Genomic DNA, 24,611 nt, shown 5'->3' with positions numbered 1-24,611 from the left:
AATAATTTGAACCGACGTTCATAGGTCATCCGAATAAAAAATACGGGACCATTTAAAATACATCCGTCCAAGCGTCAATGTAAAATTAATAAGCCAATAAAAAATTGTGTATAATACTCGAATTAAAATTATAATTATTTACTCGTTACTTTTAAATTCAACGATCGATAAACTTGTTTACTATTTCCTCGTAGTATCCCTCATCTATGATTTAAAAAATAGTTAGCTCGCGGTTTCCCCTCGTGTTGCGAGAATAAAAAATTAAATTTAATCATTCATCAACCAAAATTGAATTTATGATAAACTCTGATGGAGTTTGACGTATAATATTTTCAGTTAGATTAATATCAGAAGAGCTTTTATATACATATATATTATTATGTACATTTCTATCAAGACTTGGTTCTCTTTACTAACTATCGATCTCACGTGACGCAGTTGTTTTGAAAGTATATAGCAATGAAAGCTCTTGGGTGTTATGCTTCGCTCTATGGCAATCGCTACACCGTAGCTTTCAGTTGCAACAACAAATCTTCATTAATAATGTTAATAGTGTGTCGTTTGCTAATATCGTTGTCAATAATCGCGCAAATAAAAATTAGCGGCATGTAGTTTACTTGAGTTTGAATAAATCTATACTACGGACACCAGTGAAGCCTTCGCATGGACAAATGGCTCCAAGACAGAAAGCTCTGGCTCTTTGGCAACACTTTGCCGTTGCTGCCACGAAGGTTTGTTTATTAATATTATAAAATATATATATATATTTACCAGTCAACAAATATCTAGTTTAGTATATTGTCTATCTATGATCCATCGTCACAAATAAATTTTATTTAATCGATACCGTTACTGTGTCATCGGTCACTTGATAATTTTCCGAGAAGACGTTTAAAAAAACACGTGTCAAGTATCTGAGTGTGGATCACGTCGTGTGTGTATAAAGTTTTCATGAACTGTGTCAATGTAAACAAGGTATACAACAAAAATATCAGTCCATTTGTTTTTTAAAATAATATGAGGGCGCATGATAAAGACAGCCATTGACATTCGTCAACCTGGAAATAATTTAATAATAGCGTAAAGAAATAAATATATACTGGTCAAAATATTGACCTAATACTTATTTTTTTAATTTTAATCGTTTATCGATTGTCACTAGGGTTTAGTTTTATTTCTGTCATAAACTGAATCCTTTAATAATTTTAGCGTTACTTATTATAAGATTCGAGAAAATTCAAAACGATCTCTTCTCTCGTGACCTCTAGAGAAGCAAATCGATGATCTGTGACGTTTAAACCTGTAACACGCAATTTTGTGTTTGTTCCACTACATCATACACGTAATTATAGATCAGCCGAGTTATTAAGATAAAGTTATAATAATAATAATTATTATTATTATTATATGCTTCGGTATATCCGTGTAACAACAAAATGCATTATAGATCCTGATTGCCTTCACCTTCAGCTCTCTATATATTATTTATCATGATTGGTAAAATAACATGTACATATTTAGCTGCTGCCAATCCAACTTGATTTTGTTGATGAAATTATTTAAAAAAGTTATATCAACCTTGATACTCGTGTTAATGCATGTTACTTTTTATTGATTGTCAATAATCAAGTCTCTAGCACATTTATATATGATATGGACGTATGTCCATATTTCATACGGTCACGTAAATTAGTACTACATGACAAGTCGTAGAGTAAAGGTGCCGTTGAGTGGAGGTGACAATTGGAGCTCATGAATTTCATGAAGGAACTTTTGTAAGTCGTTTATCATCTTCATTACGATCATCATCATCATCATCATCACCACAGTTTATTGACAATTCAGGAATTTTTATATGGCAGCATGTTTTCCAAACTTGTTCAGGTTTGAATTTATTTTTTAGTCACGAACTAAAATGTGGGACACTAAAAACACAAAAAAAAATTAATAATCAGATAAATGGAAAACAATAAAATAGAAAAGAATGATATTTAATACACATAAAGCTACTTACGGTCTGTGATGGTTTGTCGCACGCAAGTAAATTTAGTTTCACCCTTCATCTGCTATCTATTATCTGTTTGATTTTTGAAAGTTTGCGTGTTACACCCTCGACATATGGTCAGAAGGATGCGAACGCGCGGGCGCGAACCCTCGTCCAGCAGGTTTCCCTTCACCTGACTCGCGCGAGGAGTTTGACCCCTGGTCAATGGTGAAAAGGACAGTCTTAGTTGCAGTCTCCAGCGGGAAGGAATGTTATTTGCGCAGCAGTTTTCTCTACCCTGCCTTGGAAGGCTTAATAAAAAGTCGGTATTTCCTGTGTCACTTAATAATCCGAGTATCGGAATATTTAATGATTGTTAATACGGATGCTGCACTGATTTATCATACATACTTGTTAATTAATATTACTTATGGATTATAGTTGAGTGGACATGTTTTGTGTAACCAGGTCTCGGGCACCGAGTAAAACCATGGAGAGATATGAGAGGCTGGGAAGACTAGGTGAGGGAAGCTATGGAGTTGTGTTCCAGTGCAGAGACAGGCAGACAGGAAGACTAGTCGCTGTCAAGAAGTTTCAACAGACTGAAGATGATCCTCTTATAAGAAAAATCGCTCTCCGAGAAATACGGCTACTAAAGGTATTGTGTATTGTCGTAGTATCTTACTGATATCTTTTCAGGTCATCAATATTTAAAGAAGAAAAGAAAAAAAAAATTACATCTATGTTCATGTTTGTATTAAAAAGGCATCTTCAGAAAAGCTTTGCTTGCATGAAAGCGTCTTTAAGATCAGCCAGGTAGTTTCGTGCTCCGGAAGCTCTGTGCCGGAAGCTAAAGACCTTATCGCTGCCAGACATATACAGAGTTAGCGCTGCGAATTTCTTTTACAAGTAACGTTGCTGTATAAAAGAGAACGCTCGCATGCACCAAATCAATCGTCTTTCTTGCACTACCATCAAATATATACATATATGTTCATAGTGTCTATGTATAGAGCACATATATACCTAGGGGGTGAACACACATGGTATACTAATGTTTTAACTTGCTATGGTGAAGGTGGACGGTGGTCAATATCGTCCCCGGTCAATACCTTGGCGTGTAGATATTCTCCATGCCGTCTTATCCATTAAATCGGTTCTCTCACAAATATATATACTAATGATTCTCGCCTGCTTGCTGGCAAACTTACTTAATATTTGTTGCTTGTGACCTTTTATAACTTGATATGCAAGTTTACGTTAATTTTCTTCAAGGTTTTCTCTTCATGAATATAAATATTGCGCGTGAATCATTAATAATAGCATACAATTCATGTTTAACAATCATTTTTATACATTACCTTTTAAAATCCACCGCCAAGATTCTTATCAATTTTTTTTTACTTAATAAAATTACTCTCATTATATATTCCTGCAATAAAAAAATATATATATTTAATTTTACCGTATTGCAGAATCTCAAGCATCCAAATTTAGTTAATTTATTGGAAGTATTTAGAAGAAAAAGAAAACTTCATTTGGTATTTGAATACTGTGAGCACACGTTGCTGAATGAGATGGAAAAATATCCGCGTGGATGTCCAGAGCTCATGACACGGCAGCTTACCTGGCAGATACTTCAGGGTGTTGCTTATTGTCACAGACTTGGTTGCGTTCACAGAGACGTCAAACCAGAAAATATTCTTATCACAGCTGATGGTGTCGTAAAACTCTGTGACTTTGGTTTCGCGAGAATGCTCAGTCCCGGAGAAAACTATACCGAGTACGTAGCAACCAGGTGGTATCGAGCACCAGAGCTCTTGGTGAGTTACGAAAATTAAACGTTAAAGTGAAAATTTTTTTCATATTTCTATAATTTCTTGAATTATCAACAGGTCGGTGATACTCAGTATGGAACTCCAGTCGACGTTTGGGCAATCGGTTGTGTGTTTGCTGAATTAATTCGCGGAGAAGCTCTTTGGCCAGGAAAATCTGACGTTGATCAGCTCTACCTGATTAGAAGGACTCTAGGCGATCTGTTGCCGCGACACATGACAATTTTTCAGCAGAATGAATTTTTTGCTGGTGTTACTTTACCTACTCCACAGTCCGTGATGCCTCTGGAGGCTGTTCTCCCAATGAGTCCCAGTACACCTGTACAAGTAATATAAATTTTTAAAAATACATACTCTCATATGTCTAAATAAATATTGAAATAAATAATATTTAAATTATTTTTCTAGATTGACTTTTTAAAAAAATGCTTAGAAAAAGATCCAGACCACAGGTGGACTTGTGATCAATTATTACAGCATGTATATTTCGAAAACTTCCACTTTAAAATGCCCAATGGCGAAGCTGAAGAATATGAAAAGAATCGGAAGTACAGAGATCGATCACGAGTAAGTTTAATTAATAATAACGATCAATCTATAGACACTACGTGACTGCCCGAGTACTACTGCCAAATTTAATTATTTATTAATAAAATATGAATTACAGAATTCCAATTACAATCAAATGGTGTTGCCCCAACTTACTTCCAAAGGTGGTGGAGTGCTTCATCAGGAAACCCGCCCAAAAAGTTCTTCTGTCCAGCAACACCAAGACTTTGATCATTTACCAACGATACGTGGATGTAATTAGTCTTACTTATAAAATAAATTATTTATTGTAATATACTGTCCATTTAAACTGTAAAAAAATAACTGTACAATGACCTTTCTTCTTAACGTACTTACTTATTTCTTCATAAATTCAATGCATTAATATTAATAACTATCATACATTTATTTTATTTAATAATAACTATTATTTGTTATAATTAAGTTACATAAAATTTTATTTACAAACTAATAGTCTTCTTACTTGTTCCTAATATAAGTTGTAAAGTAATTTGTATCGGTAACTAACAATACTTGATCTATTAACAGACTGAAGTCAATGTAAAAAGAATAAGTAATCTGAAAAATAAAATTAAGTTAAATAAAACTAAATACTAATGGCTTTGTAATTTGATCATTCAATTCTGAGTTCAATCACCCAAATCAGTCGGCGATCTTCCTCAGTACCAACCACATACATCATCGGCAACTGACTTCGAGCTCTTTAAATATTTAATTAATTAATTAAGTTTTTATAAAATATTTCAAAATGTTTTCTATGTTTTCGTATGTTGCGCGGGTTAATTCAAAACATTCAAATATTTTGTACGGTTTTTATTTCAAAAATTAAAATTTTTCTCGAAATTTCTGAATTTGGTTTCGGTTATTTTTTTTTTGTCCTTGATAAAAAAACACAATATTTTGTTTGTGTTAATGTAAATAAAAAATAGTGTAATGTTTATTAACATTTAAGTTTCTGCATCGATCAGTTTGTAAATGGGGTTTAATTCATTTAACGAATGTGCATGCGCTCTACTCCAAAAATAGTTACTCCGCTCTATTGCAATGCAATACATGTTTTCATTCCTAAAATTTTCATTTTTTAATACAACCAGCGACTTTGATAGTCGATTAAATAATTATTAATATGTATGTATATATAAACATATAAATATATTTGATTAAATGTTAATTAGTCAAGGAATATTGGCATTGGTGTGTATGTTTTATAAATAAATTGAATTAAACAGAGTACTTGGCATTAAAAATTTAAATCTATAAATAATTATTGTGCAATTTTTATAGCCTCGGTGCAATCGCTGCAGGGAAAAACTACAAGTTACAATTATTAGGAATAATCCGGGGAATAGCGATGAAGTCTATTAAATTGTCATCGGGATATGAGATGCCAACAGTTGGCCTTGGCACGTGGCAGGTGATTTAACGCAATAATTAATTGTAGTAATGACAAATAAAATCATTTTTTTTTTAAATTAAATTTTTGAAAATGAGTTGGTACTGTGCTGTGTTTAAATAAATATAAAATTTTTATATAATAATTATTTGTGAAATTTTTTACAGACTAAACCTGAAGAGGTCGAATATGCTGTGACAACAGCTCTGCATTTTGGATATCGACACTTTGACACAGCATTCAATTACAAAAATGAAGAAGCTGTTGGTAACAGTTTGAAAAAATGGTTTGCTGAAGGTGGTAAAAGAGAAGATGTCTTTGTCACGACCAAAGTAAATAATGATAATGATAATTATTGTAAGTAGTAGTAAATTTATTTTGAATTTCAAAACTGCAGTTGCCACATTTTGGAAACCGACCATCAGATGTAGAGAAATATGTCAAGATGTCATTGCAAAATCTTGGATTAGATTATATAGATATGTACTTGATTCACATGCCTTTTGCCTTTTTATGTGATAAAACTGGCCTTGCACCTGTTATTAATGAGGATGGAAGTTACAAATTGGATTTGGATACTGACCCTGTCTCTGTTTGGAAGGTTTATAAAAATTTTGTTGGATAATTTATAATTATAATTTTTAAAATTAGTAATAATTGTTTTGTATTGTTAGGAAATGGAGAAGCAAGTGAAAGCTGGACGACTAAAGTCTATTGGGATGAGTAATTTTAATGAGGACCAAATACTAGATGTGTGGAATAAATCTGAAATAAAACCCAGCAATGTCCAGGTAAATTTAAAAAAATTGAATTGTCAGGAAATTGGTGGGAAATATTTATAAAAAATAAATTTGATAGGTCGAGCTGCATGCGTATCATCAGCAGAAACCACTGAGAGAGTTTTGCAAAACTCTTGATATCGCAGTGACTGCTTACAGTCCATTAGCTTCACCTGGATCCAAAGAATACTTTCAATCGAAATACAATTACAGTCCTGGCCAATTTCCAGATTTGCTGCGACATCCGGTCGTTCAAAAAATCGCAAACGCTCATGATAAATCGACGGGACAAGTTTTGCTGAGATACGCGGTACAAATAGGAGTGATAGTCATTCCAAAGAGCACTGATTACGATAGAATTAAAGCAAACATTGATATTTTTGACTTTGAGCTGACTGCTGAGGAAGTTAAAGATCTAGAAGCTCTGGATCAAGGACCTCATGGTCGAATCTTTACATTTTTATTCTTCAAAGGGTAAACATTTTTTTTATTATAATGTATAGGATAATTTTTGTCGGATATTTATTTGTATTTAAAATTTCAGAGTTGAAAATCATCCACAATATCCGTTTAAATATTTACTCCAGGAGGTAAGTAATCAAACTCACGGCAAGTGAATCATCGTAAGTTGCTGAATTTATTTTTAAATTATAATTTAAAATGATTTACTATAATAATTTAAATTTATTTTCAGGATAACAAGACATCAGCGGCCATTTAAAATAATTTTAAAAAATTCACTTCTTTTATTGGCACAAAAAATTGAAATTTATTGTCGGCATTTTTAGCTTTTATAAAAATAAAAAAAAATTATTTACGACCATTAAATATCTAAATGATTAATTAATTAGTGATTTTAATTTAAATGATAATTTACATAAGTCTGTACAACATTTTACGCTGCATGCGATGCTGCAGTTCGCCACGACGAATCATCGTGTGGATAACTTTTAAAATAGCGCGTTCTGCAAATTTTTGTTTCATAAAATCGTTGACGATACTTTGCTCAGACACTTGAGAGCCAACGGCAAATCGTCGTTTCAATTGTTTCTCGATTTGAGCAAGCATCTCGTGATCTGCTTCGGACGTGAAACCTTCGGCGCCTGCAAGTGATCCAGAGACTGCTGCATCGAGAGTTGATACTTGGAAGAGTCGAAGAGCCTCGCTGACGTGAACTTCTGTGGCAAAAGGTGCCAACCGCATTTTAGCCAAAGATTCAGATATTCTTATGATCGCTTCCAACTGTCTTACAGTTATTGGGATTGACAGCCGCTTCTCGGTGTCTTTTTCATGCTCGTGAGTACCAGCACGCATCAATACATAGCGATTTTTAAGTTTTTCACCAGCTTCTTTGCTCAGCCGTGGCCCACAACGCGATCTACAGTATTGAATATATTTTTTCAGTACAGCAAGTGGTAATTCGCCTTCAGTAGCTTGATCTGTGACTTGGCCAGCGTTTGCGTGAATGTTCATAACGTGTTTAGCGAGTGTTATATCACGCGATTGTTCATGTTCATCTTTGACAATGAAAATCATGTCGAAACGTGAAAGAATCGTGGGCATAAAGTCGATATTGTCATCACCCTTGATGTCATCCCAGCGACCGAAGATTGAATTAGCCGCGGCAAGTACTGAGCACCGAGTATTTAAAGTCGTTGTGATTCCAGCTTTGGCAATGGAGATTGTCTGCTGTTCCATGGCCTCGTGGATCGCAACTCTGTCGTCTTCTTTCATTTTATCAAACTCATCAATACAAACTACACCACCGTCTGCCAGTACCATGGCCCCTCCCTCCATGACAAAGTTTCTGGATGAGGGATCACGAATTACAGAAGCTGTTAAACCAGCAGCAGAACTTCCTTTACCCGAAGTGTAAATTCCAATCGGCGCTACAGTTTCAACGAATTTTAATAACTGAGATTTAGCAGTACCTGGATCTCCCAACATCAGGACATTGATGTCACCCCTTCTGCATAATCCGTCAGGCATACGTTTTCTCGAGCCTCCGAACAGCAAGCATGCAATGGCTTTCTTAATATCAGCAGCACCAAAAATACTCGGTGCAATACTTTTAGCTATTTTTTCATAAATCAATGGATCAGCTGACAGACGTCTGAACATATCTTCTTCTTCGTTAGTAATAACTGGCTGAGTACCGCGCCCGGTATTTTCTCCATCGACAGAAATACCGATTACACGAAGATATGGAGCTCGTACGCCGACAAGTGTTTTTTCTCGTCCCCCACGTCTGCCCCCAGATCCCGAGACCTTTTTGATGGAGTATATTCCCAAAATAAGAACTCTGTTACCTGGTACAACACGATCACAGAGGTAACGATCGCAGTAAAGTTGCAAATGTCGCGGCATCTCTCCTTGAGGAATGTTGTCTGGTAACTCTTGGAGCTTCAGTACTTGGAAATCAACACAGCGACACAAATCTGGCATCACGAAGAATGGATCTAGTTGGCACTTGGGTCTTCCTGCTTGCTCTCTGTGTGAATAAATTTTTAATCAATAAACATTTCATTTAAAAATAAAAAATTAAAATACATACGTTGTACATTTTCTTGGTAAAGCATATCCTTCTAGACCTGGTTTTATTGGGATATTACTTTGTATTGTCCTGCAAGATCTGCATTGGATTGAAATTTTCGTAGCCTTGGACCTGATTCCTGATGCAGACACGACAATTCCAGGGACTTTTATTAACTTGGACACGATGTCAGGCTGCAAAAAAAAAATCATCACGTCAGTGATCATATAATTAATTTTAAAAAATAATAATTTACCTTCATGCCTCTCAGAGATGTCGGGTTCCCATCAGAAGACAGCAATATCTGAATATCTTCAACTTTTTCCTCATCCAGCGGTCTCGGTGCCGTCAACTCATCAGCAACATCTCTGGCTGCTTCCTCAAATACCGGCAAATACTCAGTAGGCTGCTTGTACAGTTTTTCTGCCAGCGATTCATCAAAGGCCCCCAGATCTTCGAGATTAACTTCAACCCAGTACTGTCCCAAATTGTAATTGCGTTTAAGCGCATCACGATACTTGTAATTAAAATTCCCTTCATGAAATTGTCGTATGAATTCCTTGAATTTTCTTTTGTACGTTTGCAGTTTTAGCTGGTCATCACGCTGCTCATCAGACGCGAAATTGTCCGAGAAAAAAACTTGAGGTGCGTCAAAGTCGTTCATTATCAATTTTATAATTAAAAAAAAATAACTTTTGATTCAAATATCACTTGTCAATTATTACACTTCAATTCTTTTATGTAAATAAGAACTTGATGCTACGATGATTATTTGGCGGGAAACGTACAATAATTGCAGTACAACAAAACAACTGTAGAGGTTATTTTACCTGAGCAAACAAGTAGTTCTTGTTCCTGCCGTGATGTCAACGTTTTATTGCTGGTAATTGAAAACTATTTTATCAGCATTTTGAATATTAAACAGGAATAGTTACAATAAATCACCGACTGGCGCGTAGATTTATGAAAAATTATTATTTTTATTTATAAAAGCAGAAAATTATCAAGCGAAAGACAATCTATTGGTTTTATTGTAATTTATGCTGCTCTCAGTACTCAGCTTGTTGTACCACGTGACCGTCATATCGACGTATCGCATTCGGTCCATGTATTCCTCGGGCTCCAAAAAAATACCTGTCAAATGTTAAGTGCCCAGAGCCAATAAAAAATAAAATCTCGAGTGATATATTTTTAAAAAGACTATTTAAAATATGTAGTGACATTGAAATTCAAATTACGCGGGTTAAACTTAAAACCCGATAATTGAATCGGGGGTTTTAATTACTAGCTATTATAATCTTTATTAAATTATCAATAAGATAATATTTTATTTGAATTAATAACAAAAACAAGAATTTAATTTATGAGACATATATATAAATATGACGAGAGAGGAGCGAGGAGGATAATAAGTAGATTTATTAAATTACGCCGTGCTCGTGGGCGGTTACCTGTGACGTTTCTCAATAAAGTGACACTTGCTCGATTCTCGATGCCGTTTTGATTTAAATTTCTCGCGAGATAAAAAAAAATATATAAATAAAAAGCTGAAAGTGATAGCGACGTAAATATTGAGCTGCTGGAAATTATTTAAGTGAATAATATATAATGAGCGCAGAACGACGCGCGATTATTTACGTGCGTCGTTCTATGATACATTTTTTTTCTGACAGTTAATTATTTATTTGTGAAAAAATATAAGGTATGCATTTTATCACCATCATGATCTTTTTTTTTATTATCAATATTATAATAATAATTATTATTATAAATATATATAATAGAGTTACATATTTTATTTTAGAATGTATGTAGGAGAGGGCACTATTTTTGATTGTTTCATTGATTAATTTCGCTGACCAAGTACTATTATTATAAAGTCGTCGTCAACTCGATTTCATTTTTTTTTTGTCATGATTGTTATCACGTTTTATTTTAAATTGTTGTTATTATTTTATCAACAGTTGACTAATTAACAGTATTTTATATAACAATCCAGATATCAAATGTGCTTTTGATTCTATGAATCATTTGAATATCTATACATATATTATGCAATGACAGCTGGTAATGTGACATTTGTGTATCCTATAAATCGAGCGTGAAAAAAAATAATAATTTTTCTTGGTTGACTTGCTATAGTTATAGTAGGATTTAAATGGTACTGCAAACATTATATTTGAATAATTAATCATGTATGTTGATATTGATGTCAATTTTATTGATTAGATATACTGAGATAACGTACGATTATTGTTTAGCTAAACATTGTTGTGTTTTTGTTTGCAGAGTAATTTTAGAATTATGAATATCATGCGTAAATTACGAGGGGGAAGTGCAGTTGGAGGTATGGGTTCCAGTGGAACTGGAAGTGTTGATGACTGTGTGGGCGGTAGTAATCCTCAGCATACGGCACTAGGTCTTATGCACCTAAAGAAATTATTTTCTGAATACACTCACCCGCCGCATCCGCTGTCGGAGACCGAGAAAGATGATAAGCTTTATAATATGTTGCCATTGTTTTGCAAGGTAAGTAATAAATGTTGTTATTGTCTACGCTATTTATAGACTGAAAGTCAAGTACTTGATTATTTGTTTATTGATTTATTTTTAGGTCTTTGGGTCTAGTCCTGCTGGAGATATGAGCGAGAAATTCTGGGATATATTGGCTTTTACGCAGCAAGTGTCCAAGCTGATGGTGTCGGAGATAAGAAGACGGGCGAGCAATCAGAGTACTGAGACCGCCAGCTGTGCGATAGTTAAATTATTAGAGATTGAAAATAGTGAGGAGTCGAGTAACGGGTGGATGTTGCTGTCGACGTTAAATTTATTAGCCGCTGGTGACGCGTCGTTGATACAAGCGATGACAACGGCTTCAGTGCCATCGACACTTGTCAAGTGTCTGTATTTGTTTTTTGATTTACCTGAAATGAATGACGCAGAAGCGGATCTCACTGATGTTAATAGTGAATTTACCCCACGGGAACGCAGAATATTGCTACAAAAAATATTTGTACAATTACTGGTGCGGCTTTGTAGCCACCCGTATCCAGCAGAAGAACTGGCACGGAAAGATGATTTAACGTTATTATTCTCGGCGATAACTAGCTGGTGCCCGCAGTACAATGTCATGTGGCGTAAAAGCGCTGCTGAAGTATTGATGACATTATCACGACATGGACTCACTCAAAATGTCGTATCTTATATTCATAACAAAGGATGTATAGCGCTTTGCATTGACAATATGCAACGTGTACCTGAACTAGCTCCGCTTGAAGTTGTTGAAATGTTTGTAACGGTATTTTGTTTTCTAAAAGACTCTAGCGAAGTATCACAAATGCTTTTGGATGATTTTCGCGTTTGTCAAGGATATATTTTCTTATCAGAATTTCTACTTAAACACGCACCTTCGCGGCTCGAACAAGAGGGAAACGCCGAGGCGCAAGACGCTATCAGGAATTTGGTATTGATGTTGGCTTCGCTGACAATGTGCGGACACACTGAATTGAAACCGAGTCAAGCAAGTATGGGCTCGTTGTTTCAAATGTTAGGGTTTTCTCTGCCACAGCCAAGCAATCGAGGCGGCAGTGTCAGAAATATTCAAGCATTCCAAGTACTACAATCTGTATTCGTCAAGTCTAACTCGTCACTTTTGTGCTGCACTATACTCGACGCCATATCCAGTGTTTATCACAGTGACAATGCTAATTATTTTATACTAGAAGGACAAAATACCCTATCACAGTTTGCTGAAAAAATATATTTTAAAAATCCTGAGATACAAAAAAAATTCTTTCAATTATTAGAGTTTATAGTATTTCAGCTTAACTTTGTGCCTTGCAAAGAACTCATATCCCTATCAATTCTTCTCAAGTCTAATCACTCGGTCAGTTGCAGTATAATGGCGATGGAGACGCTGCTGAATATTCTGCGACACAACGTGATATTCAAGGACGTGTACAGAGAAGTAGGAATGCTGGAAGTGTTTGTTACTTGTTTGCATCGTTACGCGACGCTGCTTAAGGACAAGCAGTCGGCAACTGACCAGGGCTTGGAGTACAAAATGTGCCCGGAGCAAGAGCGTCTTGGTCAGCTGGTGATGGAAGCTCTTACAACTCTACTGGGCGGCAATGTGCAGAATGCAAATGTTTTTCGAGAGTGTACTGGAGCTCGATGTGCCCACAATCTCGTTCCCTACATGGAGTGTAGGTTTCAGGCACTGAGTCTCGTCAGAGAACTTATTCTCAGCGCCGGTGGAGATGACGACATGGCAACTCTGCTTGGTGTGATGCACTCGGCACCTGCGAACGCCCTGGTTCTCAAGTCTCACATACTCCTGGCACTTCTTACATGTTTACGAGAGTCCCATCGCACTCGAACTGTTTTTCGTAAAGTTGGGGGTTTTGTTTACGTAATGTCAGTACTCGTTTCTCTTGAAGGCCAACTAGGACCACTGCCACACAATTCTTCAGAACCTTGTAACGATAACATTCCAGAAAGAAGTACACAAGATGAATCACAACTTCTTAATCTACTTCATCTTGTCTTTCAGACAATTTGTACTGCTATGAGATTTGAACCAGCAAATGCTAAATTTTTTCATTTAGAAATATGTCAATCTAGTTTATGTGATACTCTACGACTACTTGGTTGTTTTTCATCTCAAACTACACTTACTGAGTGTAATAATCCAGTGCCGTCAATAAATTATCACAATACCTGGCAAGGTTTGTTCAATGGAAATGTTCTGGAACCGTCATTTCCAAGTGAAATACCAAAGAGTCTTTCGTACGCGTGTTTATTGCTAAGATTGCTCTACGACGTAGCGCTTGATGTCTTTGAAAAGCCAAACTTTGCAGCCATTGGCACAAGATCACCGTGCCATAGACAATCCAGCTTGGAGAACCAAAAGTCTGTTGACTCTCCAGTGAGTGGAAAACGTTCAACTGTCAATTCACTGAATTTAAATCCCCCTGCACCAGAGCCAATTATTGTCCATCCAGGTATTGTTGTAGGGATGCTTCACCTGTTGCCTTCAATAACTGACCGAACAAAACCAGAGTATGCTCTGGCTCTTCAGATTTACATTGCTGAAGTAATTAAGAGTCTCGTGCGCTCGGAACGGAATCAACAAGTCATGTGCGACTCTGGAATGGCTGGAGAATTATTAACTATGGGCAGAGTTGCGTTGCAAGATGAAACTCATCCGCTCCATCAACCTCTTCAGTACATAATTGAACGTCTGGCAGCTCAGTCATTAGAGCCAAAAGATTTACGTGAATTTTTACGACTCGGTGATCCACTTTGTTGCATTTCGCTGGACGATATAGAGCCAAACAAACAACGTGGGGGACCAGTTCCTTTGACGCGTATCAAAACTCTTGTGTCAATGACAACACCAAAAGACTTTAGAGCTCACGGGTCGTGTACTCTGCCGCCATTCGTTGAGTTTGACATGAGCGCTGAAGGATTTGCGAGTCTTTATCTTCCTAGTATCGCACCGCAGAGCACAACTCCACCGACAGTAGTCTCTGCTGACAACAGCGTACTGGGTGGCATTGGTTCAGGTGATCGGTTGTTCCCACCCCAAACTGGACTTACATACAGCACATGGATATGTGTCGACAAATTCAGCGACCCACGAACAGATCCTCACTGTGTGAGACTTTTAACTTTGGTACGGAGTCCACCCTCGGGTACTCGAGACATAATTTGTTTTGCTGCTGTCTTGAGTGCTAGAGATAAAGCTATTATTGTTTCAACACAAGAAACTCAGATGCCGCAGAGTATTGGAGAATGGGAACCCGAAGGCACTGGAGAAAGTGGAGCACGAGTTTGGTGTCCCGATTTACTTCACGAGGGACAATGGCATCATATAGCTATTGTATTGAATCGCGCAGTTCTGAAAAATTCAAGTTTTTCTCTCTACTTGGACGGCCAACATATTCAAAGTCAAAAACTTCATTACATCACACAAACACCTGGCGGAGGGGCTGCTAATTTGACCGTAGCATCGCCTGTTTATGGTTACGTCGGTACACCTCCATGCTGGAGACGTTACTCAAAGTTGACTTGGAAACAAGGACCTTGTCATTTAGTTGAAGAGGTTTTCAACTCACAAAATATACTTACGTTATTTAAATTGGGCCCTCACTATATGGGAAGTATGCAAGCACCTCAATTCATCGGACCTGAACCTCTGTCTTCTCTGCTGTCGGAAGAAAAAGTTGTATTTGGATTGAATGCCAAAGCCATGTCACAACTAACGCTAGCAAAAATACGAAAAGTCTACAGTAGAGCAGATACTAAGTCAATAGCCAAGCAACTTGGCATGTCTTCTCATGAAAATGCAACTCCGATACGCGTTCTCCACAACTCTGCTGGTCATCTCAGTGGACCAGCTCGAGCTCTCGGAGGAGTCGTGGTTGGTTATCTAGGCGTGCGAGTTTTTAATCCACGTCCAGTTGCCACGACAATTGACAACGTAGGAGGATGCTCAGTGTTACTGGGTCTCATTGCCATGGCTCAGGATGTCGAGTCTCTGTACGCGGCAGTAAAAGCTCTGGTGTGCGTCGTGAGATCAAATCAAGCTGCGCAACAAGAAATGGATCGTCGTCGAGGTTACCAGACTCTAGCCATGTTACTAAGAAGAAAATGTCCTCTACTAAACAGTCACATTCTTCATTTGACATTCAGTCTAGTGGGTACTGTTGACAGCGGACGTGAGACCAGCGCCATTCCCAATGTCACTGCATTCCAAGACTTGCTCTGTGATTTACAAGTGTGGCATGAAGCTCCCGGTGAGTTACTTCGTTCTTTATTAGAGCACTTGTATGAATTAGTAGCTGAGTCTAATGAAAAACGAACCAACCTAAGACTGATGCGGGATCTACAGTTGGTTCATAAATTATTACATATTTTAAGTGAAGTCAAGCAGAACTCAACGCGACAAGTTCTTCTAGCGCTGCTGAGTATCTTGCTGGCACAGCCACGTCAAGCGGATCTTTTGTGGTTCGGTCAATTTATCGTCGCTACATTGCCTCTGGTATCAGAAAAACATTTAGTTCCACGTGAAAATGAAGGCCCGAAAGAAGGTGAAGGCGAAAGTATTTTACTACGCAACAGATGTCTTCAGTTATTACACTCGCTATTGTTTAATGGATCCAAAGTAAATGCAACAATGTGCGATGAATTAGCGAAAGTTCTTGGTTTGGACTGGGTTCTATTGTTTTTACAATCAGGTCTACACAGTACAACTATTGTGTGGGGATTAAGGATACTCGTAGCTGTTTGTTCAGTCCAATCGATACTTCAAAAGTTCAAAGAGGGATCGAGTAATAGTGGCTGGTTACGACACACTGATCATAATAAAATGGCAATGGCCTTGGGGTGTCAGCAACAAACTTCAACTGGTGAAGTAAAGCCAATAGGTTTAAATGTACCGGGATTCCAACATCTCGGCTGGCTACTTCCTCAACACGTAGATCTTGTTCCCGAACTCTACTTTCTTTTTATTGGGCTCATGTTAGTCCAGCCAATAAAATTACTGCCAGCTGACTCTAAATTAGAACTTGATAATATCTGGAATTTTATGTTTGGCGTACCAGCAAATCATTCATTGTCATCTTTCAATGGAAAAATAAATTTATGTCCGGATGCTGTTGTTGTGCTTCTAGCTATGGTTCGCACTATGCTTAATATGCACTTTAATAATCCAGACAGCTTACCCGAGTGGCTTACTGAGTATCCAGTGACAATAATACAATTTTTATTTTTTCTCTATCACAATTTCACAGATTTTATGCCAGTATTTATGTCAGCTGAAGTCTTGGGCGCTTTGGCGGGTACATTGTTCCCAAAACCTATTACTGGAAGTCAAGACAGCAGTGGAGCAAGTACTCCAGCGGATGAACAGGAGCCAGTGCTGGTGAGATCACCATCTAAGGACATCGGGTTAACGAATCACCCGGCAAGGAAATTTGTCATGGATTTCCTACGAGTTATTGTCGTAGATTCCCTGTCTCTTCCAGTGACAGCTAAATCTCCACCGGCGATAGATCTAGTGTTAGAAGCCTGGCCAGAGTACGCGTCAACTGGTCAACAGACGCGTTACCAAACAGAAATATTGTCAATTTTAATGGAACATCTTTTAGCTGCCGATGTATTGATCGGCGAACAAGCAGCATTGCCTGTAGTTCCTGGCGGCTCTGTTAATAATATAACTAATAATGTTTGCTATGTTACAGCGAGAATTGTTGACAAACTGTGGCAAGGAGCATTGACCAAAGACCCGCATGAAGTCTTTGACTTTATTGTTAAACTTATTGGTCAAGCTAAAAGGCGACCCGGGGCCGTCAGCATGGAAGGTCTTCATCATTGTTTAAATAGAACAATATTATTTTTGTTGTCACGAGCAACAGATTCAATTGCTGATCAAATGGCTGTTTTGGAAGCTCTGCATAAATTGACAACTCACAGATTACTTGTATTTGGTGCTGGGAATCATGAACTGGAATTTATCAGCTGTTTGACCTACTGTCTTCTTCAGCTTACTGCTGACATTAAAATAATGCTAGACACAAATATGAAAACTACTTGGCATGTTAATCCTCAGGTTGAGTCAAGTGATGACCGACTGACGTCTCATCAAGGGCACAATCTTATGGCAGTAGCGGCAACAAGAGTCTGGGAAGAATTGTACGCATGTAAAAAACCAGCTATCGAGGAAGTATTCAAAATTTCGTTGCCAGCTCCAGTCGGCAATGAACGTGCACCAGATTTATCGAGTGTACGTGATCTTGTTCATGAACAAGCCACCAGACTTTGGCTTAATTACGTTGTCTTGGAACGCAAAGCTTCATACAGAGTACCCTGGGAGCTTCATAATCAGATTCAGTCGAAAATACAAAAAGTAACTGGTGGATTGACACGATTAGCAAGTCGCACAAAAGTACGGAAAGAAGAGTCTGTAAGACCGAGACTGAGGCTTCATCACAGCGCAGTTGCTCAGTGGACAGAGCAACATGTCGGGTTGGTAAGAGAATTGGCTGCTACTCGTAAGCTTCAGCAGCAGCAAACTTATCAGCATACCCAGCGATATGTTTATCAAGAATGGCTGCAGACTGAAACTGAATTGACTCGCGAACGCGGACTCTGGGGTCCGCCGACTCCAACTGTTCTGGACAAATGGATGCTGGACATGACAGAGGGGCCGTGTAGAATGCGCAAGAAGATGATGAAAAATGATCTGTTTTATATTCACTATCCTTATCGACCAGAGTTGGATCATCCTGATAACAAACAACTCAAGTATAAGGTAGCCACGAGTATGGACAGTAAAGAATATTATTTGAAGCAACTTGGTAATTCATCAGGTATGTTTGAACGTGAACGGGATCCAGTTATTGACGATACTCCTTTAGCTATGCACGAAGGATCAACTGAAAGTGAACCACCGATGGTACCTTGCACGCTGGAACGTCACGCAAGCGAACCTGATGAAGCGCCAGAAGATAACGAACAAGAGGAAGAAAATAATCAAGCTGTTCCTGATAATCAGACACTGCTAAGACTGCTTGAAGAGCATGAAAAAATCAGCCACATGTTTAGATGTGCCAGGATCCAGGGTTTAGATACCACAGAAGGTCTTTTATTGTTTGGCAAAGAACACTTTTATGTTATTGATGGATTTACGCTGCTTAAGTCCCGTGAGATCAGAGACATTGAGAGTCTACCGGATGCTTATGAACCGATACTGCCTTCGCCTGGTTCACCAAGAAGATCTCGAGCCATGAGACAGTGTTCGAAATTCAATTATGAAGACATCAGAGAAGTTCACAAAAGAAGATATTTACTACAGCCCATGGCACTTGAGGTATTCAGTGGTGACGGTAGAAATTATTTACTAGCATTCCCAAGAAAAGTACGGAACAAAGTCTACCAAAGATTCATGACATTTGCAACGGCGATTGCTGACAGCGCTCATCAGTCAGTGGCAGGACAAAAGAGAACAGCTAATGTTGAGCAAGCTACTGGATTACTTTCGAATCTTATTGGCGAGACTTCGGTGACTCAGCGATGGGTAAGAGGAGAAATATCAAACTTCCAGTATTTGATGCATTTAAATACTTTGGCTGGACGAAGTTACAATGACTTGATGCAGTATCCGATATTTCCTTGGATATTAGCAGACTACGACAGTGAAGAAATTGATTTTAATGATCCGGCGTCTTTTAGAGATTTCACTCGACCTATGGGAGCACAGAGCCCCGAAAGATTGTTACAATTTAAAAAGAGATACAAAGAATGGGATGATCCTCATGGTGAAACTCCACCTTATCACTATGGAACTCACTACTCGTCGGCAATGATCGTTTGTTCTTATTTAGTAAGAATGGAGCCTTTTACCCAGCATTTCTTGCGGCTTCAAGGCGGTCACTTTGATCTTGCTGATAGAATGTTTAACAGCATCAAAGAAGCGTGGTCGTCAGCTTCCAAACACAATATGGCTGATGTCAAAGAGCTTATTCCCGAGTTCTTTTATCTTCCCGAGTTTCTTATCAACTCCAATCACTTTGATTTGGGTTCCAAGCAGAGTGGAGTCCAATTAGGCGACATTGTGCTCCCGCCTTGGGCAAAGCAGGATCCTCGTGAGTTTATCAGAGTCCATCGGCTGGCATTAGAAAGCGACTACGTCTCCCAAAATTTGCATCACTGGATAGATCTTATATTTGGCTACAAACAAAACGGGCCTGCAGCCGTCGACGCAGTCAATGTATTCCACCATTTGTTCTACGAAGGCAACGTTGACATCTACACCATAGACGATCCGCTAAAAAAGAACGCAACAATTGGATTCATAAATAATTTTGGACAAATACCTAAACAGCTATTTAAAAAACCCCATCCATGTAAAAAAATGACTGTAAGAACGAGTGTTATTGACCCAGGACCAATAACTCCGGGTTTAAGTATCACAGCAACAGATAAATTATTTTTCCATAATCTAGACAATCTAAAGCCTTCATTGCAGCCCATTAAAGAGCTGAAAGGTCCAGTAGGACAAATATTACATATTGATAAAACAGTATCAGCTGTTGAACAAAATAAAACACTTATTCCTCCTTCGTTTAATAAATATGTAGCCTGGGGTTTTGCTGATCATTCATTGAGAATAGGTAATTATGACAGTGAAAAAGCAATATTTGTTTGTGAAGCAATGATGCAAAGCAACGGAGAAATAGTTGCTTGTGTTTGTCCGTCTTCCAAATTGATTGTCACAGCAGGAACAAGTTCTGTTGTTACAGTATGGGAGTACTCTAAACGTCAATTGTCAATAAAACAATGTCTGTATGGTCATACGGAAGCAGTAACCTGTCTTTCATCAAGTCCTGCTTACAATGTGATTGTGTCTGGGTCACGTGATGGTACGGCAATAATCTGGGATTTGTCCCGGTGTCTTTTTGTACGACAGCTAAGAGGTCATGCTGGTCCTGTAGCAGCTGTGGCTATAAACGATCTCACTGGTGACATTGCCACCTGTGCAGCAACTTGGCTCCACGTTTGGAGCATCAATGGCGAAGAATTAGCGAGTGTCAATACGTGTGTGGGTCGTGCTGACAGAATGCAACAGATTTTGTGTGTCGCGTTCAGTCAAACACACGAGTGGGACTCGCAAAATGTAATAATGACTGGTTCCACTGATGGTGTTGCTCGAATGTGGTCAATGGACTATGTCCAGGTGCCTGCTGAAGAAGAAAAACCCGAAGAAGCAGCTGACAAGTCAGCAGTGAAGAAACAGCCTAGTACTGAAGAAGAGAGAACACAGAGTACCAAGAAGAGAGTTCATGAACTGGTCAAACAAATGAGTATATCTGCTGAAGAGTCAAGTCTGATGATGAAAAGTGGCTCGGAGAGCAGTTTATCTGAAGCTGAAACTCTGAAGGAAGCTTCACGTCTTCATGAAGAAAAAGAAGAGTGCTCGGATAATGAATCGAGTAATAGTTCAATTAATAAATTATGTCCAAAAAATTCACAATCGCCGACTGTAGTGATGAGGCGGAAGAGTCGGGGGAATCCGATGTTTAGAAAAAGTGAAGGAGGTGGTAGAGCAGACAGTGAAGTTATTCAGGCTCACGACTCATCTCACAATGTTAGCAATGATTCTGATAGTGCATTGAGGACTAGTAAAAGCGATACCAGCTTGACTGATAGTTTTGTTATGGTTAATGAATCAGATACTAAACCACGCAGGATCAACCCACAAAATATTCTTAGAGATGGATTCAAGTGGCAGAGGCAGCTGGTGTTTAGAAGTAAACTAACAATGCATACAGCCTATGATCGGAAAGACAATGCAGAGCCTGCTTCGATAACAGCATTGGCGGTGTCGAAAGATCACAAAACAGTTTACGTGGGTGATACTAGGGGTCGAGTGTTCTCGTGGAGTGTTTGCGAGCAACCTGGACGAACTGTCGCTGATCATTGGCTTAAAGACGAGGGCGCTGATTCCTGTGTCGGTTGCGGAGTGAGATTTAATCTCTATGAGAGACGACACCATTGTCGCAATTGCGGACAAGTATTCTGTTCAAAGTAAGTGTGATTTATTTTAATTTAAGTGATAGATTTGAGGAATTTATTAATTTAATACTTTTGATTGATTTAGGTGCAGTAGGTTCGAGTCGAAAATATCGAGACTGGGAATTCTAAAACCTGTCAGAGTATGCCAGGGATGCTTTTCACAACTAAGATCCCAAGGATCAACTGACAGTAATAACACTTAATCGACTAGTGATGTTGTTACTTTAGCACTGAAACTAGAATCACAATTGTCCGATAAACCACCAAATGTCCTCACAATTAACTTCTATAGAAACTTATTAACCCTGTAAGTATATATTTATTATATGAACAATGTATAAACTGTTGGCACATTTCATCTGAAATGACTCCGCGGTGAACTTCTCCCAGAAAGAGAATGAGCCGTTATTCACCCCCACTACTGATAATTTCTAAACTGCGCACGCGCGAGACAAAGTGGGCGTAAAAACTGAAGACACCCGAGGGCACTATCTTGTTAGGACAATTTTACTATAATTTTCGATGATGAATTATTTATTGATTGTTAAAAAAAAAAAAAAAAAAAAAAAGAAACTCTGGCGAACAGTTGACAGCTTGCGGTCCAGTACCTCCTACCGTACAATCATTTTTTTACGTTTAAATATTTACAATTATTATTTTCTATTATTATTACTCTGATAAATTTTTATGTATGATAAATAGTAATTAATGTCTAGAGGTTAAGGGCTGATGCATTACTTACAAACTGTGATTTTTTTACTTGTCGCAATTTACAACACTTGTTTTTTTATTTTATTTTATTTTACAATTTTATCAATCGAGATATTTTTTAATATAGATTTATTATCATTTTTTGATTTATTTAAATTTGATTTTATCTTTTGACTCTCCAATAAATAATTGATCTTTTTATTTATTTTTAAAAAATTACTGTGCTATCATAGACAATACCATACCATAGATTGCATAAAATGTGCTTGGAAATAGTGTCAATGTAGCAGACATGAGAAAATTATGAATTTTAAATAAATAAATAAAAATAATGAAATTTTAAAAAAATGCGCGTACTGAGTTTTTATTTATATCTTTATACGCATTTTTAAATTTTCATTCTAATTATATTTTATTTATTTATGAAATTTAAAAAATTGACAGGTCAGCTGCATTGACACTCATTGAAAATACGTTCTAAGGAATGAGTGTGAATGTAGCAGCGTTTTAAATTTGTCTGATGACTGCTACATTCACACTCATTCTAAGGAAAGTTAAATCATACAACAATTTACGGCTTAGCTTAAAACAATAATAATAATTACGTGTGTATAGATCTTTAAATGTGGGATTCTTTAGAATCTAATAGTTTGATACCTAACAATCAAGACCTACGGACAAAAACAACAAAAAATATACAATGGGTGTGAATGTACCTAACAATTGTAAATTTTTTAAATTTTTGAATAAATAAAACGTCAGTAGAATGAAAATTTAAAAATGCGTATTTAGACAATTTAAAAATTAGTACGCGCCTTTTTTTAAATTTCATTTGAATTAGTTTATTTATTTAAAATTTATAAATTGTCTCATCTGTTACATTCACACTCAATAAAATAACTCCATAAATAAATAAAAAAAAGTATTTATTCACTGAGTTCAATCTTCTGAAAGGCAGCTTGCATATTTTAATCGTATCGATAGATAATTTAGTGGAATTGATTTTATTAAATAAAAATAAAATAAAAAAAAATGTATTTTACATTTTGTAACAAATAATAATTATATTAATAAAAATAATAATAATGCTGAGATCTTTTGGAAGATTGGTAAATATATTTATTAATACTAATAATAATAATAAAAAATAATAAATAATAAAAGCAAATTCTAAAGAAAATTATTAAGACCCAAGTATTAGAACGGTGATAAATCCGTTGTAAAGCCAAATGTATAAGAACAAGGCTGATAATAATGGTGTAAAAATTGTACGGAATTAATATGATCTATTGTTATTAGTTAGTTAATCGCAGAAAGAAAAAAATTTAATGTAGAGAGAAACCTGCATTGAATAGTTGAAAAAAAAACGTTTATAGTATAAATAAAATATTTAGATCCATTGCATTGATATTGAAAAAAGAACAACAAATCTATGAAAAGTAGACGTCATTTAATTATAAAAAGAGTAAGGATATTAATGATGAAATAAAGTTGGACTGTGAGAATGAAATTGAATGATAAAAAAAAATATAAAGGCTTTATGTAATGTGTAAACTTCTGTATGGTTAATTTTAATTAATTATTGTAATAATAATAATAATAATATATATTATAAAGGCACATATATGTATTCTCTAGTCAAAAACGTCTGTGTGCCTTTAAAATAATTATTTGTTGTTAATTATTATTTGTTTGGTGACTTTATTATACGAGTGATTATATTATTTAAATTATTTTTACAGTATTAAATTTAATAATTTTAAATATATATATTTAAATTGTATATAATAATTATGACAATATCCTTTATACATTATAATCATTGCATCGTTTTATCTATTCAATACAAATACAAAAAAAATTTATATTGAACACAAAAGTTATTTATTTGATAAGAGCTTTAAAAATTTAGTTTAGTTCTTTTACATTTTAGTCGTGATTTTTATTTTTTTTTTTAACTAACCCTAGTAAATTTTTTGAAATTAACGGCCAAATTAGTCAACCGGCTGAATATTTATGAAAACTTGATTGATGTAAATTTTTTTTTTTTATTTACATATGAAGTTATTATTGTAGTTATGGAAGAATGTATGAATAGTATATTAATAAATAAGACATAAAAAATAAAAAATTATAATAAACATGTCAACTGCTACTTTGTTACAGTAAAAGATTGAATAATGTCAGATTAACTTGAGAAAAATAAAATACATATTTAAAAAAATTT

The 24,611-nt window shown here is 36.4% G+C and overlaps 4 protein-coding genes across 6 annotated transcripts; 3 read left to right on the top strand and 1 right to left on the bottom strand.

The window, feature by feature from the left end:
- Nucleotides 1-519: 519 nt before the first annotated feature.
- On the top strand, nt 520-4,722 carry LOC103576780 (cyclin-dependent kinase-like 4). The gene is made up of 6 exons (XM_008557163.1): nt 520-731; nt 2,453-2,642; nt 3,460-3,807; nt 3,880-4,146; nt 4,228-4,386; nt 4,487-4,722. The coding sequence occupies exons 1-6, from the start codon at nt 664-666 to the stop codon at nt 4,628-4,630; spliced, it is 1,176 nt and encodes a 391-aa protein (XP_008555385.1). The 5' UTR covers nt 520-663; the 3' UTR covers nt 4,631-4,722.
- Nucleotides 4,723-5,353: 631 nt separating this feature from the next.
- LOC103576823 (1,5-anhydro-D-fructose reductase) lies at nt 5,354-7,341 on the top strand. Of its 2 annotated transcripts, none has more exons than XM_053741053.1 (8): nt 5,354-5,583; nt 5,674-5,803; nt 5,950-6,114; nt 6,180-6,383; nt 6,457-6,573; nt 6,641-7,035; nt 7,106-7,151; nt 7,256-7,341. In XM_053741053.1, exons 2-8 carry the CDS (start codon nt 5,741-5,743, stop codon nt 7,280-7,282), a joined length of 1,017 nt encoding a protein of 338 aa, XP_053597028.1. In that variant the 5' UTR covers nt 5,354-5,583; nt 5,674-5,740; the 3' UTR covers nt 7,283-7,341. The 2 variants fall into 2 exon arrangements, with proteins under 2 accessions (XP_053597028.1, XP_014298701.1); XM_014443215.1 differs by having other exon boundaries at nt 7,106-7,184; nt 7,256-7,275.
- LOC103576781 (DNA replication licensing factor Mcm5) lies at nt 7,329-9,927 on the bottom strand. Its single transcript, XM_008557164.3, has 3 exons — nt 9,351-9,927; nt 9,116-9,288; nt 7,329-9,052 (listed from the first exon to the last, which is right to left on the bottom strand). Exons 1-3 carry the CDS (start codon nt 9,756-9,758, stop codon nt 7,435-7,437), a joined length of 2,199 nt encoding a protein of 732 aa, XP_008555386.1. The 5' UTR covers nt 9,759-9,927; the 3' UTR covers nt 7,329-7,434.
- Nucleotides 9,928-10,189: 262 nt separating this feature from the next.
- On the top strand, nt 10,190-24,480 carry LOC103576782 (WD repeat and FYVE domain-containing protein 3). 2 transcript variants are annotated; one of them, XM_008557166.2, is made up of 4 exons: nt 10,190-10,796; nt 11,384-11,623; nt 11,709-21,685; nt 21,759-24,480. In XM_008557166.2, the coding sequence occupies exons 2-4, from the start codon at nt 11,399-11,401 to the stop codon at nt 21,874-21,876; spliced, it is 10,320 nt and encodes a 3,439-aa protein (XP_008555388.1). In that variant the 5' UTR covers nt 10,190-10,796; nt 11,384-11,398; the 3' UTR covers nt 21,877-24,480. The 2 variants fall into 2 exon arrangements, with proteins under 2 accessions (XP_008555388.1, XP_008555389.1); XM_008557167.3 differs by lacking the exon at nt 10,190-10,796 and adding an exon at nt 11,035-11,289.
- Nucleotides 24,481-24,611: the final 131 nt, after the last annotated feature.

The sequence above is a fragment of the Microplitis demolitor genome, chromosome 8 (genome assembly GCF_026212275.2).
Source record: "Microplitis demolitor isolate Queensland-Clemson2020A chromosome 8, iyMicDemo2.1a, whole genome shotgun sequence".
Classification (NCBI taxonomy): domain Eukaryota; kingdom Metazoa; phylum Arthropoda; class Insecta; order Hymenoptera; family Braconidae; genus Microplitis; species Microplitis demolitor.
The sequence above is the reverse complement of the archived record's forward strand: the minus strand, read 5'-3'. Positions and strand labels throughout refer to the sequence as shown.

Coding starts and splice junctions, on each gene's coding strand:
- LOC103576782 (XM_008557166.2), top strand. CDS start 11,399: ATGAATATCATGCGTAAATTACGAGGGGGAAGTGCAGTTGGAGGTATG. Junction 11,624..11,708: donor TGTTGCCATTGTTTTGCAAG/GTAAGTAATAAA, acceptor ATTTATTTTTAG/GTCTTTGGGTCTAGTCCTGC. Junction 21,686..21,758: donor GGACAAGTATTCTGTTCAAA/GTAAGTGTGATT, acceptor TGATTGATTTAG/GTGCAGTAGGTTCGAGTCGA.
- LOC103576781 (XM_008557164.3), bottom strand. CDS start 9,758: ATGAACGACTTTGACGCACCTCAAGTTTTTTTCTCGGACAATTTCGCG. Junction 9,289..9,350: donor CATCTCTGAGAGGCATGAAG/GTAAATTATTAT, acceptor TTTTTTTTGCAG/CCTGACATCGTGTCCAAGTT. Junction 9,053..9,115: donor TTACCAAGAAAATGTACAAC/GTATGTATTTTA, acceptor TTATTCACACAG/AGAGCAAGCAGGAAGACCCA.
- LOC103576823 (XM_053741053.1), top strand. CDS start 5,741: ATGAAGTCTATTAAATTGTCATCGGGATATGAGATGCCAACAGTTGGC. Junction 6,115..6,179: donor ATGTCTTTGTCACGACCAAA/GTAAATAATGAT, acceptor TCAAAACTGCAG/TTGCCACATTTTGGAAACCG. Junction 7,152..7,255: donor TTAAATATTTACTCCAGGAG/GTAAGTAATCAA, acceptor ATTTATTTTCAG/GATAACAAGACATCAGCGGC.
- LOC103576780 (XM_008557163.1), top strand. CDS start 664: ATGGACAAATGGCTCCAAGACAGAAAGCTCTGGCTCTTTGGCAACACT. Junction 3,808..3,879: donor ATCGAGCACCAGAGCTCTTG/GTGAGTTACGAA, acceptor AATTATCAACAG/GTCGGTGATACTCAGTATGG. Junction 4,147..4,227: donor GTCCCAGTACACCTGTACAA/GTAATATAAATT, acceptor TTATTTTTCTAG/ATTGACTTTTTAAAAAAATG.